This window comes from Tachyglossus aculeatus, chromosome 1 (assembly GCF_015852505.1).
Source record: "Tachyglossus aculeatus isolate mTacAcu1 chromosome 1, mTacAcu1.pri, whole genome shotgun sequence".
NCBI classification, from domain to species: Eukaryota; Metazoa; Chordata; class Mammalia; order Monotremata; family Tachyglossidae; genus Tachyglossus; species Tachyglossus aculeatus.
In genome coordinates this window covers 89,065,484-89,083,878 of record NC_052066.1, presented here as the reverse complement: position 1 = coordinate 89,083,878, position 18,395 = coordinate 89,065,484, and the positions used below count along the sequence as shown (strand labels likewise).

At 42.7% G+C, this 18,395-nt stretch overlaps 1 protein-coding gene across 1 annotated transcript in view; it reads left to right on the top strand.

The window, feature by feature from the left end:
* Positions 1–18,395, top strand: part of LOC119927003 (voltage-gated potassium channel subunit beta-1-like) — a 495,308-nt gene that overhangs the window by 446,491 nt on the left and 30,422 nt on the right. Inside the window, exons 6-7 of the mRNA XM_038745523.1 lie at positions 1,501–1,545; positions 3,485–3,528. Coding sequence (XP_038601451.1) covers positions 1,501–1,545; positions 3,485–3,528 — 89 coding nt within the window. The remainder of the gene's footprint in view (positions 1–1,500; positions 1,546–3,484; positions 3,529–18,395) is intronic.

Below are 18,395 nucleotides of genomic sequence, written 5' to 3'. Positions count from 1 at the left end.
GTAAGCACTTAAAACATTCCATTAAAAAAATAGGTGAAGTTCTAAGAAATCCTGAGAACTGCATCCTTTTTATTTAAACAGTATTTCTTAAGGGCTTATTATATGCCAGGCACTGTACTATGTCCTGGGGTAGATATAAGATAATCGGGTTGGACACAGTCCATGTCCCACGTGGGTTAATCCCCGTTTTACAGGTGAAGTAACTGAGGCACAGAGAAGTTGAGTGACTTATCCAAGGTCACACGACGGATAAATGGCAGAGCTGGGATTTAAAACCCTGATCCTCTGACTCATAAGCCTATGGTCTTTTCACTAGGCCACACTGCTTTTCAGTTATACCTTTATTGAGGTGCAAAGAAAATGATTTTTGAAAAGATATCTGTGGCAAAGATGGTCCAAACAGAGGCCTATTTTTCACCAGATATGTCACAATTTGAATACTATACCAACTTTGATGGAGTCCCTTAGAAAATGCATAATTCTTTTGCTTACCTAATGTTTACAAGTGCTCCAGGCAACGGTGATTCATGAGCAATTCTCAGTTTCTGTAGGATCAGACTGTGAAATGTTTTCCCCCTTTTGCTTGATGCAGCTGAATTGTCCGAAGTGTCAGTGTAGTTCACTGTTTGTTATCACCAACGAGAATGGGCTCCTAAAGTACGTTAATCCCAAACTGCCTGTGTGCCATCCTCGCATTGCAGATAGAATCTTAAATATCCCAACTTCGAACATCTGTGAATTCAATTTGAATTCTTTTTAACCATGATTCATGATTTCATGAATCATGCTTCATGGGGAAGCAGCGTGGCTCAGTGGAAAGGGCACGGGCTTTGGAGTCAGAGGTCATCTGTTCAAATCTCGGCTCCACCGCTTGTCAGCTTTGGGCAGGTCACTTAACTTCTCTGGGCCTCAGTTCCCTCATCTGTAAAATGGGGATTAAGACTGTGAGCCCCATGTGGGACACCCCGATCACTTTGTAAACTCCCCAGCGCTTAGAACAGTGCTTTGCACATAGTAAGCGCTTAATAAATGCCATTATTATTATTTGATTTCCTGGAAGACTTTTTATAAAAACTTGTATTTTTTGAGCACTTACTATGCGCTAGACACTGTACTAAGCACTGGGGTAGATCCAAGCTAATCAGGTTAGACACAGTCCCTTACCCATATGGGGCTCACAGTCTTAATCCCCATTTTACAGATGAGGTAACTGAGGCGCAGAAAAGTGAAATGACTTACCCAAGGTCACACAGAAGACAAATGCCGGGGCCAGGATTAGAACCCATGACCTTCTGACTCCCAGAGCATGCTCTATTCACTAGGCCACGCTGATTCTCATATTAATGTTTCCTTTATCTTCAAATTTCAGTCGTGTGGAGCAGTGAGCTTCGTGTCTCTAATAAGGCTCTAAGCATCAAATTCTGAATCCTGTTAACTAACTAATGTATTGTGTGTTGTGTGTGTCTGTGTGTGTGTCTGTGTGTCTGTGTGCTTATATAGGAGGTCCAGCCTGGTCATCACTACCAAACTCTACTGGGGTGGAAAGTAAGTTTTATATCAAATATTCAATTTTATGTACAATTTTCCTGCTCCTGCAGCAACTATCGTTAGCAGCATATTCTTTTCTACTCACCTCAGCCAAGATACGTCTGAGTTAATGAAATCCAGGGGGTGATTTTATCTTTTCATTCTAAGGAGATGTTGGGAAAGTAAAATAAGCCTTGAAATCTGGCCACAAACCTCAAAAGAAATGAGACTGAGGATGTCCCACTTATGCATAGATTTTCAACCTGACATTTCTCCCATAGTCCAAGTTCCAAAACTGTGTTCATATTTCAGTGAAATCAGAGGAGCATAGGACTCCACAGGAGAAAGGAAACTTCAAACCTGCCAAAATGAACAATGTAAAAATATCTCGCCCGGCCCATAGGTTTGAGCTGTGATCACTTCCTACACTCAGCTCCAATAAAAAGACCATCTCAGTGGCCGTAAAAATGAGCATATCTGTAGCTCTCACTGTCAGACTGAATGAAAGATAATTCTTCTCTTTGTTGTGGGGACATGGTACAAATTTCCCAGGGTGAATTGACTTCTGATGAGCGTTGCCTGCCTTTGAACAAGTGGCTACATTATTCAACAGGATTTAGCAGGTTTGGCTTTTTGAAAAATGTGTAAGAATTGGGTAAACTACTCCATCTGCCAGTACAAGTGGTGGCCCTAGTCAGACACTACCGGAGAATCTGAAAAAAGACCCAAATTCCCTTTGTATAACTGATGATGATGAATATGTATGGAACTCTAGAAAGTAGGTTTTGCTCTAACACGTTGCATTTAAAAAATGAAATTATTTCTGTCGATTCTTTGAAGCTGCTAAAATGGGTGAAAAGCTGGGATGATGGGATTTGGAATATTGCCCCTGAGAAGGGTCCGAATCATAAATTAGGCCGTGTCGGGCATATGAAGAGCACAGATTTATCGTGGCTGTTTTTTTTGTTTTATTTCCTTGGGCCATTGTTTTATCTTCTATTGTATATTCAGAACCAAGCTTCTATTTTAGTAGTGCATAGAAAAATCAACCAGTCCAAAGAATGTTTATGAAGGAAATTTCAAAATGAGCTAGTTTAAATATGAATTATGTAGGACAATAGAAGCTGCCGAGTTTCTTGTTGTGCCTTGCAGTAAAGACTTCCCAAAGGGGAAAAAAAAAATGAATGGGGAAAGCCGATTAAATCACTTCCTCAATTTACAAACCAAATTCCTTACTAACGCACCAGAGCTAGACACTTCATGAACAGGAGAAAACCCTCATTGAGAACCTATTGTAATTAGTCCTGTTCATTCAATCGTATTTATTGAGCACTTACTGTGTGCACAGCACTGTACTAAGTGCTTGGAAAGTACAATTTGGCAACGAATAGAGACAATCCCTACCCAACAATGGGCTCACAATCTGTTGCAGTAGGCTAATTAAGGCAGACATGTCTTCCCTTACTTTACCAGGAAATGTATTTCTAATTTCTCCCTTTGGTTGAGGGGGGAGGGATTTCAAAAGTCATTTTCCTCTGAAACCCCCAAAGTTTTGGACAGTTTAGGACTGGTGAGCCCATGGAAGTCACTGTTTGGGTCTTGTGCATTCATTTGCCAGGAAGTAGGCCCTTCATTCACTCATTGTGAGAAGAATGTGCTGAAAAAAACAAAATGTGCATTCAATTATTGCCATGAGCATCAACCACATTAAGATTGTCATTTACGTGAGCACTGGGGTGACCAGTTGGTGTTTTTCTTGTGACTCACCATATTTGAGTCTGCTTCCCAGATCTTTCTAAGGGGCTTGAGTTACCTGACTCTCTGCAGCACAGTGCTTACTGAGAACACAGGATAAAATTAGCAACAACATCAAAGGGAAAATGCTATTCTTCTACGCTCTTGGAACAGCAGAGAAAACTGCCCCTCTCAAAATCTTTTACCTCTTTTATCTTTGCAGAGCTGAAACAGAAAGAGGACTGTCAAGAAAACATATCATTGAAGGTAGGTGTGTACTGTTTCTTCTCATTTCACTTCCTCTAGTCAAAACTCACCCGTGCTGGGCAGCAGCAGCGTGGGAGAGGTCGAGGGTGGAGAAGAAAGTTTACTGCGTGGAAGGAGACAGTGGTAAACTATTTCCATATTTTTGCCAAGAAAACTCTATGGATACACTACTAGAACGATTGCAGATGGAGGTGGGGCATCCTGGGAGAGATGTGTCCATGGCGTTGCCGTGGGTCAGAGACGACTCGACGGCATAAGACAAGACAAGAGCGAATTGGGGATTCAAAAGAGGGTTTGGCCAGACACCTAGCTAAGAGTGAGCCTGACACATTCCAATTCATTCATTCAATCGTATTTATTGAGCGGTTACTGTGTGCAGAGCACTGTACTAAACACTTGGGAAGTACGAGTCGGCAACATCTAGAGACGGTTCCTAAAAAAGAAAAAAATGAGTAAACATAAAGCGTAGTGAGGAAAGCTTCAATTATACCCACGTCTGCATCTGTGTGAAAAGAACTGAATCATATCATAAATACTCACGTTGTGTGTGGCTCGACTTCTCATCACGGTTTCCTCCTGATGTAACAGAAACAATGCCAAAAGCATCATCACCTCTTCTCCTCAAACAGGTCGATCAAGCAATCAATCAGTGGTATTACTGAGCGCTCACCTTGTCCTCTGCACTAAGTTCTTGGGAGAGTACAATATAACTGAGTTGATGGACACATTCCTTCCCCACAAGGAACTTTCAGGCTAGAAACTTGCATTCAACATTTATTATTAATAAAGGTTTATGGTCAAGACTGTTACAGTTTTCCAGTACTGCCATTTGGATCTTGTGGCACTCAGAGATTTATGCAGAATCAGGTATATTAGTCAGTCAGTCAATCAATCGTATTTAATGAGAGCTTAATGTGTGCAGAGCACTGTACTAAGTGCTTGGGAGAGTACAATACAACACTATAACAGACACATTCCTTGCCTACAGTGAGCTAAGCCTAATAGTGTCAAGGAACTCACCCATGTTTCTGTAAGCAAGTCATCACTTTATTGCATCATTCTTATCTACTGACATATGGTTCCCCAACACACACACCCAAAAATATCTCCTCGTATTCATACCCAAGCATACATACGTACCTCCTCACTCTCATTCACACAAACATACATCCTCACACTTCAGCCTGGCCAGGGTAAGAGCAAGATGTTGATCCAAAACTGGGTAGAAAACCACCGTGCACAGAACTTCAGACAATGGAGCAGTTTGAAAGTCTCAGCCCATATCTATCAATCAACCAATCGCATATATTGAGCACTTACTGTGTGCAGAGCACTGTACTAAGCATTTGGGAGAATATGATGCAACAAAGTTGGTAGACGCGATCCTTGCCCACAGTGAGTTTACAGTCTAGAAATGCACTCTTTTTATACTGTTCTTGTCGGTGAACATTCACGTTGCTTCTGTACCAGATATGATAATAATAATGGTATTGGTTAATTGATTACTATGTGTCAAGCACCGTTCTAAGTTAATCAAGTTGGGCAGAGTCCCTTCCACATGGGAAGCACAGTCTCGGGAAGCACCATGACATAGTGGGAAGCAGCATGGCGAAGTGGATAGAGCACGGGCCCAGGAGTCAGAAGGTCATGGGTTCTAATCCTGGCTGTGCCACTTGTCTGCTATAAGAACTTGAGCAAGTCACTTCATCTCTCCGTGCCTCAGTTTCCTGTAAAATGGGGATTAAGACTCTGAGCTCCATGTGGGAAGGAGACTGTGTCCAACCAGATTTTCTTGTACCCACCCCAGTGCTTAGTACAGTGCCTGATACACCATAAGTACTTAGCAAATACCATAATTATTATCATTATTGTTCTTAAGTAAAAGGGAGAACGGGCATTTAATCCCCATTTTACAGGTTAGGAAACTGAGTCCCAGAAATGTTAAGTGGCTTGCCCAAGATCACACGGGAGATAAATGCTGGAGCTGGGATTAGAACCAAGGTGAATCAATCAATCAATCGTATTTATTGAGCGCTTACTGTGTACAGAGCACTGTACTAAGCACTTGGGAAGTACAAGTTGGCAACATATAGAGACAGTCCCTACCCAACAGTGGGCTCACAGTCTAGAAGGGGGAGACAGAGAACAAAACCAAACATATTAACAAAATAAAATAAATAGAATAGATATGTACAAGTCAAATAAATAAATAAATAGAGTAATAAATATGTACAAACATATATACATATATACAGGTGCTGTGGGGAAGGGAAGGAGGTAAGATGGTGGGGATGGAAAGGGGGACGAGGGGAGAGGAAGGAGGGGCCTCAGTCTGGGAAGGCCTCCTGGAGGAGGAGAGTTCTCAGTAGGGCCTTGAAGGGAGGAAGAGAGCTAGCTTGGCGGATGGGCAGAGGGAGGGCATTCCAGGCCAGGGGGAGGATGTGGGCCGGGGGTCGACGGAGGGACAGACGAGAATGAGGCATGGTGAGGAGATTAGTGGCAGAGGAGCGGAGGTTATGGGCTGGGCTGGAGAAGGAGAGAAGAGAGGTGAGGTAGGAGGGGTGAGGATTTTCTGCCTGATGCACAGGTTGATTGGTAGCCACTAGAGATTTTTGAGGAGGGGAGTAACATGCCCAGAGCGTTTCTGGACAAAGACAATCCGGGCAGCGGCTTGAAGTATGGATTGAAGTGGGGAGAGACATGAGGATGGGAGATCAGAGAGGAGGCTGATGCAGTAGTCCAGACGGGATAGGAGGAGAGCTTGAATAAGCAGGGTAGTGGTTTGGATGGAGAGGAAAGGGCGGATCTTGGCAATGTTGCGGAGCTGAGATCAGCAGGTTTTGGTGATGGCTTGGATGTGAGGGGTGAATGAGAGAGCGGAATCGAGGATGACACCAAGATTGCGGGCTTGTGAGATGGAAAGGATGGTAGTGCTGTCAACAGTGATGGGAAAGTCAGGGAGAGGGCAGGGTTTGGGAGGGAAGACAAGGAGTTCAGTCTTCGACATGCTGAGCTTTAGGTGGCAGGCAGACATCCAGATGGAGATGTCCTGAAGGCAGGAGGAGATGCGAGCCTGGAGAGAGGGGGAGAGAGCAGGGGCAGAGATGTAGATCTGGGTGTCATCAGCATAGAGATGATAGTTGAAGCCGTGGGAGCGAATGAGGTCACCAAGGGAATGAGTGTAGAATGAGAACAGAAGGGGACCAAGAACTGAACCTTGGGGAACCCCCACAGTAAGAGGATGGGAGGGGGAGGAGGAGCCTGCAAAAGAGACTGAGAATGAATGACCGGAGACCTAAGAGGAGAACCAGGAGAGGATGGAGTCTGTGAAGTCAAGGTTGGGTAGCGTGTTGAGGAGAAGGGGGTGGTCCACAGTGTCGAAGGCAGCTGAGAGGTTGAGGAGGATGAGGATAGAGTCATTGGTGACCTTTGAGAGGGCAGTTTCCGTGGAATGTAGGTGACGGAAGCCAGACTGGAGGGGGTCGAGGAGAGAGTTGTCCTCTGACTCCCAGGTTTATGCTCTTCCCACTGGGCCATCTATCTATCTTTTCTTTTCTAATCTTTCTCTGGAACTGCCTGGCACAGATTCTGCTGACCTGCAGATACTGTCATCTCTTCTGGGAGTTTGCCAGTCTCCAAATATCCGGGAATGCTACCCAGACCATCCCATTATCCAAATTGCTTCTCTGGGTGCATATCAGTGCTTAGAACAGTGCTTTGCACATAGTAAGTGCTTAATTAATGCCATTATTATTATTATTATTGTTATTATTATCCAGGGACACTCCAGGCAGCACATACAGTTCCATAAGTGAGATGTATCCCTGGGTTTCTTTCCAGTCCTTTCCGTAGTTTTCTGCCCCATTTTATCAAGAGCACAGTCATTTTCTTCAATATACGCTGAGAAGCAGCATGGCCTAGTGGAAAGAGCAGGGGCCTGGGAATCAAGGGGCATGGGTTCTAATCCCAGCTCTTCCAATTGTTCTGCCAATTGTTTGCTGCATGACCTTGGGCAAATCACTTCACTTCTTTGTGCCTCAATTTCCTCAATCGTAAATTAGGGATTAAATACCTGTCCTCCCTCCTACTTAGGCTGTGAGACCCATCAGGGCTTAGAACAGTGCTCGGCACATAGTAAGTGCTTAACAAATACTATTATTGTTATTATTATTATGTGGGACAGGGACTATGTCCAACCTAATTAACTTGTACCAACACCAGTGCTTAGAAAAGTGTTAGACACATAGTAAGTGCTTAACAAATACCATAAAAAACCCACTCATACATACATCCAGTATTTCCTAACAACCTTTTTGAAGTTTATGACAAGGTTAAGTTAAGCAAGATTACACATCTTGGTGTGAACTGTTCCCTAATGATGGAATCATTAAACTTCTGTAGTTTATCTGATCCATTTCAGTGCACTCTAGGGATAGTAGCATCTTTGCTCTGTAAATTTCCAAGATTGGTTCACAGATAGAATTCACTGGTTCCCATGGCTTCAACTATCATCTCTATTAAGATGATTCCCAACATCTCCAGGCCTGGTCTCTCTCCTTCTCTTCAGTTTCTTTCTTCCTTCTGCCTTCAGGACATTTCTACTATGGTGTTAATAATAATCATAATAATAGCATTTATTAAGTGCTTACTATGTGCAAAGCACTGTTCTAAGCATCGGGGAGGTTACAAAGTGATCAGGTTGTCCCACAGGGGGCTCACAGTCTCAGTCCCCGTTTTACAGATGAAGTAACTGAGACCCAGAGAAGTTAAGTGACTTGCCCAAAGTCACACAGCTGACAATTGTTGGAGCTGGGATTTGAACCCATGACCTCTGACTCTAAAGCCTGGTCTCTTTCCACTGAGCCACGCTGCTTCTCTAACATTGTTCAGCCAACACCTCAAAATTATCACATCCAAAACAGGACTCCTCATAAACTCCTCCTATTCCCACCCAAACCCACCTTCCCCCTGCCTTTCCCATCACTGTTGACAGCACCACCATCTTCCCTGTCTCGCAAGCCCACAACCTTGACTCGTCTCTCTCATTCAACCCACATATTCAATCTGTGACCAGATCCTATCAATTCAACCTTCACAGCATGTCCAAACTGCTACCATGTTAATCCAAGCACTTATTCTATCCCACCTCGATGACTGCATCAGCCCCTTTTCTCACCTCCCATCTGTCCCACTCCAGTCTGTACTTCATTCTGTTCACCAGATCATTTTGCTATAAAAACCGTTCCATTTCATGTTTCCCCACTCCTCAAGAACCTCCAGTGGTTGTCCAACCTCCTCTGCATCAAACAGAAACTCTTTACCATAGACTTTAAAGCAACTAATCATCTTACCTCCCTGATTATACACTTCACTCCTCTGATACCAACCTACTCACTATGCCTCAGTCTCATTTCTCTTGCCACCGGCCGATCACCCTCTTCCTGCCTCTGGCCTGGATCTCCCTCCCCCTTCATATCATCAATCGTATTTATTGAGCACTTACTGTGTGCAGAGCACTGTACTAAGCGCTTGACAGACTATGACTCTCCCCACTTTCAAAGCCCTATTAAAAGCACATCTCCAAGAGGCTTTCCCCAACCAAGCCTTCATTTACTCTTCTCCAACTGTGTTGTCCTTCCACTTTGATTGGTACCGTTTATTCACTCTCAGCCCCATAGCACTTAGGTCCATTTCCATAATTTAGTTATTTATATTAATGTCAGTCTCCCCTTCTAGACTGTAAGTCCTTGTGAGCAGAGAACATGTCTACCAACTCTGTTATATTGAACTCTTAGTACAGTGCTCTGCACACAATAAGCGCTCAATAAATATGATTGAATGAATGAATGAACTCTCCCAAGCATTTAGTACAGTGCTCCGTGCACAGTAAACGCTCAATACGATTAATTGATTATGTGTGCTTAGATCACTGAAATTCGTAAATTCATAAAAAAATCAATTCAGTTGTTTCTTGCCATCACAGTTTGCCAAGGATTTTCAGTGGATAGATCTGGATCATATAGTCTACCAAATTATTAATATGAATGAACACTGAGAGAGAATACTAGAATTGGAAACATTTTCAAATGAATGTGCTTTCAAATTTGGAAGCTGGAAGAAATTTCTTCATTGGTCTTTGATTGGGAAGGGCTTTTGAAAGATTTCAGAAGTAGATTTCCAAGTAGAAATTTAGCCTGCTCATTCATAGCAAGATGTGTGTGCCCTGTGTCTCTTACAAAGAGACAAAATCACTGTTAAAATGTTTTCAGTTGGTAACGATGAAATTTCATTAGTGATAAACTATTTGAGCTTCAGAAGGTCTTTCTTCAGTCAGATTTTTCAGTACCTACTTTGTGCATTCATTCATCCATTCAATCGTATTTATTGAGCTCTTACTGTGTGCAGAGCACTGTACTAAGTGCTTGGGAAGTACAAGTTGGCAACATATTGAGATGGTCCCTACCCAACAGCTGGCTCAACAGTCTAGAACAGAGTACTGTGTAAAAGCAGTCTAAGTACACAACACAGGCTTTTTCCCCAGGAGTTTGTAATTGTTTACTTACATCTAGCAGTTGCAGAATTTTTGAGTGCCTATAAATTCTTATGCCATGTAACTTACCCTCCCTGTAATTTATTTTAATGTTTGCATACCAATATACGTAAGCTCCTTGAGGGCAGGGATAGTGTCTATCAATTCTATTGTATTCTACTCTCCCAAGTGCTTAGGACAGTGTTCTGCACATAGTGAGTGCTCAATAAATGCCACTGAGTCACATGTTGATTGATTGACCTATGGCATACAAAGCAGGGGGCACTGGAAATAGTATACAAGGAGTAAGTATCACTGTATCACTGTTCTCAATGATGGTACATCTTAAAAATTGAAGAAATCCCAGTTATATGGGAAAATTTGGTTCACTTGTCTTATTGAATTTGACAATGTGTCCTCCCGAGTCAATCTCCTGTTTCTGCTCTGTTCTAGGCTGTAAGCGCCTCTCGACTTTAAGCTCCTTGTGTGTAATACTAGTAATAATAATAATGTGTGGTATTTGTTAAGAGCTTACTATGTGCCAGCCACTGTACTAAGCACTGAGGTAGAGACAAGGTAAGTGGGTTGAATACAATCCCTGTCCCACGTAGAGCTGACAGTCTTCATCCCTATTTTACAGATAAGGGAACTGAGACACAGAGAAGTGAAGTAACTTGCCCAAGGTCACACAACAGAGAAATGGTAGAGCCAGGATTAGAACCCAGGTCCTGCTGAGTCCTAGACCTGTGCTCTACCCACTTGGCCATGCCAAGGGAATGGGTCTACCACCTCTCTTTTATAATACTTTCCTAAGCACTTAGTAATATTAATAATAATAATGATGGCATTTATTAAGCACTTACTATGTGCAGAGCACTGTTCTAAGCACTGGGGAGGTTACAAGGTGATCAGGCTGTTCCGGGGGGGCTCACAGTCTTAATCCCCATTTTCCAGATGAGGTAACTGAGGCCCAGAGAAGTGAAAAAGTGAGTTGCCCAAAGTCACACAGCTGACAATTGGCAGAGATGGGATTTGAACCCATGACCTATGACTCAAAAACCTGGACTCTTTCCACTGAGCCAACCTGCTTCTCTAACAGTGAAGTACAGTGCTCTGTACCCAGTGAGCACTCACTATATATCACTGACTGATCGATTGGCTTAGGAGTCAGAGGACCTGGGTTCTAATCCTGGCTTGCCATTTCTCTGCTGTGTGACCGTGGGCAAGTAATTTAACTTTTCTATACCTCAGTTTCCTCATCTATAAAATGGGGATTAAGGCAGTCCCATGTAAGACAATGGACTGTGTCCAACCTGATTAGCTTAGTAGCTGCCATGCAATAAGTGCTTAGCAAATAATAGAAAAGGAATAATTTGGATAGCTTGGACACAAGTGGCTTTTTTTGGTCCAGTCTGGCTTGTATGGCTTTAATTCCCGAATAATTGCTGTCCCTTCATGTAGCTGTGCTACGTACATTTCCTTCTCATGCGCTTCAACTTAATGAGATGTAAATTTAATGTACCGTAGGATGCATTAGGATTATGTGAGGCGGAGTATCCCTGCAGAGTTAACTAAAGTATCAGTTACTCTATTTATTTATTTATTTATTTTACTTGTACATATCTATTCTATTTATTTTATTTTGTTAGTATGTTTGGTTTTGTTCTCTGTCTCCCCCTTCTAGACTGTGAACCCACTGTTGGGTAGGGACTGTCTCTATATGTTGCCAACTTGTACTTCCCAAGCACTTAGCACAGTGCTCTGCACACAGTAAGTGCTCAATAAATATGATTGATTGATTGAGTGATAGAGCATCAAAACACAGACTCGGTGGTTTGGGAGGGATGGAACTCTCCCCTGGTTGCCTAGCAACCACCATATCAAGCAAAAACTCCTCACTATTGGCTTCAAATACGATTGAATGAATGACTGAATGATCCTGGACCAACACAAGATAATGGTTAACCTTGAGATGAGAGGAAAAGATGGGTTAAAATCATCCTACTTATTCTTTACCTATAGAAGCTCGATTTTCAAATGCGGAGAAGCACCATAGCTTAGTGAAAAGAGCATGGGGACTGAGAGCCAGGAAACCTGGGTTCTAACTCCTATTCTTCCACTCATGTCTACCAAAGAATCCAAGTTGACTGTATGGATACTCCCAAATCACCATGAGGAGTTCGAAGAACAACACTGGCTAAAGAATTCAAATATATATATTGAATATATAAGGAGTTCTAGACACTTCTCTAATGCCAACCTTTGCACTGTCCCTCGATCTCATCTTTGCCGCCGATCCCTCATTTTGCCTCCTCAAATCTGACACTTTCCCATCCTTCAAAGCCTTATTGAAGACACACCTCCTCTGAGAAGCCTTCCCTGACTAAGCCCTCCTTTCCTCTTCTCCTACTCCCTTCTGCATTGCCCTGGCTTGCTCCCTTTGTCCCCCCCCAACCCACCCCGCCTCCCAGCCCCACAGCACTCATCTGTAATTGATTTATTTACATTTATATTAATGTCTGTCTCCCCATCTCAAGCTCACTGTGGGCAGGGAATGTGTTTATTCTTGTATTGTACTCTCCCAAGAGCTTACTACAGTGCTCTGCACACAGTAAGTGCGTAGTAAATATGATTAAATTAAATGAATAAATTTATCTCCCACTTTCAATCTGTCTCTAAATCTGCCAGGTAATTCATTTTTAATATTTCACATATTCACTTTTTTGCCTTTAAAATCTCCACTGGGTTACATGTCTCTTCACTTCCTTGCTGGTCTGCTGTCTCTTTCCAGGTGTCTCTTCTCCAACACCTCCCATTCGACCTTCTGTTCTACCCACAGCTAGCTCATGAAGCAGCGTTGCTCAGCAGAAAAAGCCCGGGCTTTGGAGTCAGAGGTCATGGGTTCGAATCCCGGCTCCGCCACATGTCTGCTGTGTGACCTTGGGCAAGCCACTTAACTTCTCTGGGCCTCCGTTACCTCATCTGTAAAATGGGGATGACGACTGTGAGCCCCACGTGGGACAACCTGATCACCTTGTATTTTCCCCCCAGTGCTTAGAACAGTGCTTTGCACATAGTAAGCGCTTAATAAATGCCTTTATTATTATTATTATTATTATTGCTCTCTCCCAAATGCTTAGTACAATGCTCTGCACACAGTAAGTGCACTATGAATAAAATGAATCAATTTTGCCTGCTGTGTGACCTCGGTCAAGGTAATAATAATAATAATGATGATGGCATTTATTAAGCACTTACTATGTGTAAAGCACTGTTCTAGGCACTGGGGAGGTTACAAGGTGATCAGGTTGTCCCACGGGGGGCTCACAGTCTTAATCCCCATTTTACAGATGAGGTAACTGAGGCCCAGAGAAGTGAAGTGACTTGTCCCAAGTCACACAGCTGACAATTGGCAGAGACGGGATTTGAACCCATGACCTCTGACTCCAAAGCCTGTGTTCTTTCTACTGAGCCACTGAAGGTATTAGGCATTTCTGGACTGTAGTTTCCTCATCTGTTAAATAGGAATTAAATACCAGTTCTCCCTCACTCTGTTGACTGGAGCCTTATGCCTGATCTGATTTTGCTATATTTATCCCTGGACTGTGGACGTAGCAAGCAGTTAATAAATAGCACTATTATCATTATTATTATTATTAAATTAGCACTGTAAATTATTTGGCCGTCTTTCAGTTTTCACTGTGTTAGCTTGGTATTTACTTGTTCCCCTTCTAGACTGTGAGCCTGTTGTTGGGTAGGGAATGTCTCTACATGTTGCCGATTTGTACTTCCCAAGTGCTTAGTACAGTGCTCTGAACACAGTAAGCGCTCAATAAATATGATTGAAGGAAGGAATGAATTATATAAGATCTTAATGACCAGTGATACAGAGCGTAACTTGCTGGTGGACTCAATCTCTCACTCTCACCATTTGTCACTGATCTCTCAAACCTCCATTGCACTTTGCTTTAATCTGTAAATTAAGATTGTGAAGAAGGGGCCCAGATATCCCCAAAAAAAGAACAGGGTAAGTTGTGTTATTGAAGCTATATACCAAGAAAAAAGAAACATATTTCAGGAAAAATAATTGATTGGAAATCAGCAGGAAAACAAGAAGTTGAAGTGAAAGAAAAAAAATGAACAGGATGCTGGAGACAAAATTATATTGAATTTTCCTTCCTTTAATTTTCTCTAGCACGTTTTGCCCTTAATTTTGGAGTCTTTCTTTTTCAGGATTCATGCAGCTAGACAGAAATACCTCAAAACTCTTCCCTTGATACATGTGTTTTTCTCTTAGGAGCTAATCTCTCAGGAAAAGTAAATCAGGTTAGTTGAAATGAGAACTGACCCAGATCCAAACTTTCACACAAAACCTTAGAACTTTCCAGATTCAAGAAAAATTGGTTTCATTTATTTTTGTTCCTTTGCAGACAGCAGATCCAGGCAAGGGCAGGAGTGTAAAGTATCAAAAAAAAAAGAGGCAATTCTAAGAATATTCCTGAATGAAAAGAATGGAAACCTCGCAGGAAAACTAAATCATAGGATATTTAGAGTAAAAGAGGTTTGGAAGGATTTCAAGACAAGCATTCTGACTTCTCCCTGCCCCTGGCTCTGTGTCAGTATTGGAAGTAACAATGCCTGGATTTTGGAAATTATCTCTGAAAATAGATGATGAATAAAGTCTTTTGCTTTAACCAAACCCAAGTAAAAATTCTGGAGGCTTAGTGTTGTTCCCAATCCCCTTTGCTTCCTTTTCTCATGATTCTATTCGATTTGCACCGATTCATCTACTAGAATAACCCAACCAGCCTTAATGTATTTTTTTTTACTATGTTTGGGTCCTCAGTCAAATAAAATCTCCAAATTTCCCACAGCTTCCCTGTCCCTATTGATTTCCTCAAGGAATTTTCTCTTCAAGTTTATTTTTTCCCATCCTAACATCCACATTTACATTTCTAAGTCACCTCACCTATTCTGCATAAATCCCCCAAAGGAGAGGAGTTATTTTTAGAGGGTGAAAAAGTGTCCTGGAGTCAGGTGTGTGGCTCTTTACCACCTTGGGTGAATCTGTTAAATTGACATTGGCAATATGGCCACAGTGCATTTTTGTTTTCTGAGGCAGGAGGTATAACAGAGACTGTGGGTCACCAGCAACAAAGACATAGGACATTTTTCATTCATTCATTCAATCATATTTATTGAGCACTTACTGTGTGCAGAGCACTGTACTAAGCACTTGGGAAGTACAAGTCAGCAACATACAGAGACGGTCCCTACCCAAGAACAGGCTCACAGTCTAGAAGGGGGAGACAGACAACAAAACAAAACATGTAGACAGGTGTCAAAATCGTCAGAACAAATAGAATTAAAGAATTAAAGCTATATGAACATCATTAATAATAATTATTATTATGACATTTATTAAGCACTTACTATGTGCAAAGCACTGCTCTGAGAGCTGGGGAGGTTACAAGGTGATCAGGTTGTCCCACGGGGGCCTCGCAGTCTTAATCCGCATTTTACAGATGAGGTAACTGAGGCCCAGAGAAGTTAAGTGACTTACCCAAAGTCACACAGCTGACAATTGGCGGAGCAGGGATTTGAACCCATGACATATGACTCCAAAGCCCGTGCCTTTTCCATTGAGCCAGGTTGCTTCACATTAAGCCAGGCTGCTTCACAAAATACAATGGTATTTACTTTATTAACAAAATAGAATAGTAAACATGTACAAGTAAAATAAATAGAGTAATAAATCTGTACAAATATGTACAAGTGCTGTGGGGAGGGGAAGGAGGAAGGGCGGGGGGATGGGGAGGAGGAGAGGAAAAGGGGGGCTCAGTCTGGGAAGGCCTCCTGGAGGAGGTGAGCTCTCAGTAGGGCTTTGAAGGGAGAAAGAGAGCTAGCTTGGCAGATGTGGAGAGGGAGGACATTCCAGGCTAGGGGGAGGACGTTGGCCGGGTGTCGATGGCCAGACAGACGAGAATGAGGCCCAGTGAGGAGGTTAGCGGCAGAGGAGTGGAGGGTGCGGGCTGGGCTGGAGAAGAAAAGAAGGGAGGTGAGGTAGGAGGGGGCGAAGTGATGGAGAGCCTTGAAGCCAAGACCGAGGAGTTTTTGCTTGATTCATAGGTTGACAGGCAGCCACTGGAGATTTTTGAGGAGGTGAGTAACATGCCCATAGTGTTTCTTCACTAAGATGATCCGGGCAGCAGAGTGAAATATAGACTGAAGTGGGGAGAGACAGGAGGATGGGAGATCAGAGAGCAGACTGATGCAGTAATCCAGTCGGGATAGGATGAGAGATTGAACCAGCAAGGTAGCGGTTTGGATGGAGAGGAAACGGTGGATCTTGCCGATGTTGTGGAGGTGAGACCGGCAGGTTTTGGTGACGGATTGGATGTGAGGGGTGAGCGAGAGAGCGGAGTCAAGGATGACAGCAAGAAGTAATAAACCAACGAACGTGGTCTAAGACAGGGATTTCCGAACAGCCAAGCTGGATCGACTCAAGGAAAGCATTTACTTACGGCTGACTGTTCTGCACAGAATTTGACAAATGTTTCCAACCTCAGTGGTGAATCAGGACAGCCGCAATAGCTTATTTTCTGAGACTTCCACTCCTGGCTATGTTTGTTCCTTTTGGCCAGCAGCTTGAGAGAATCTCACCTGCCTCAAAACTGTCACCTCTAACCAGTTTGTATGTAATGATGGTTAAAAGTACAGGCCATTCCAAAGCAGAGACCAGAGATCTCCATTGCTGACCTCAGGATCACTCTTCTATCCCCTCCCTGGCCCCCCATGTTTTGTCCAAGTACCCCTAAAGGCCAGGTTTAAAGTAGTGTGCAGATTTTTATTAAGTGCCATTGAGTCGTTTCTGATTCACAGCGACTCCATGGATATATTTTCTCCAGAAGGTCCTGTCCTCTGCCATAATCTGCAACCTTTCTAATGGTTCTTCTGTTATCGTTGTTATGGTTGCTATCAACCTGGCTGCTGGTCTGCCTCTTCCACATTTTCCCTGGACTTTTCTTAGCATTAGTGTCTTTTCCAGAGAACTAGTCCTCCTGATTATGTGTCCAAAATGTGCTAATCCAAGTCAAGTCATTTGTCCTTCCAAAGACCACTTTGGTTTAATTTTCTCCAAAATCTATTTGCTTGTTTTTCAGGCAGATCATTGTATTCACAAAAGCCATTTCCAACACCACATTTCAAAAGAAACTGATACTCCTTCTATCCTGTTTTTTCACTGCACAGCTTTTGGGTCCATATATTGTCACTGGAATAAGGGATTAAAAAGGTTGAAAGTTTAGGGGAAGCAATCAAACAATCAATGGCATTTATTTTGTGCATTTCACAGTCTGCCTGGTCCACTGCATTTTGGAGAAGAAGGAGGTACTCTGTGCCATAGGGAAACAACATGGCCTAATGGAAAGAGCATAGACCTGGGAGTAAGAGGATCTGGATTCTAATCTCACCTCTGCTGTGTGACCTTGGATAAATCACTTAATGTCTCTGGGCCTCAGTTTCCTCATCTGAAAAATGGGGATTTTGCACAGAACTGGGGAGTACGTGCTCCCTCCTACTTGGACTGTGAGCCTCATGTTGGACCTGACTTTCTTGTCTACCCCAGTGTTTAGTACAGTGGCATATATTCATTCATTCAATCGTATTTATTGAGCGCTTACTGTGTGCAGAGCACTGTACTAAGCACTTGGGAAATACAAGTCGGCAACATAAGCACTTCTGTGTGCATACAGTAAGCAGTTAATGAATACATGGGACAGGGACTGTATCCAACCTGATTTGCTTGTATCCACCCCAGTACTTGGTACAGTGTGTGGCACATAGTAAGCACTTAACAAATACCATAATTATTAAATGCCTCAATTATTATTATTAACCAATCAATCAATTGTATTTATTTAGCACTTACTATATACAGAGCCCTGTACTAAGTGCTTGGGAGAGTACAACAGAATTAGCAGACACGTACCCTGTCCATAACGAGTTTACAGTCTAGAGATTAATATGAATAAATAAATGATTTATAATATATAATTTAAAGATAGGTACTTAAGTGTTGTGGGGTTAGGGCTGGGGAGACTATCAAGTGATGAGACAGGAACAAGAGGGAATAATAATAATCACGACATTTGTTAAGCATTTACTATATGTGAAGCTAAGCACTGGGGGGATACAAGGTGATCAGGTTTTCACATGTGGGGCTCGCAGTCTTAATCCCCAATTTACAGATGAGGTAACTGAGGCACAGAGAAGCTAAGTGGCCTGCCCAAAGTCATCCATCTGACAAGTGGCAGAGTTGGGATTAGAACTCATGACC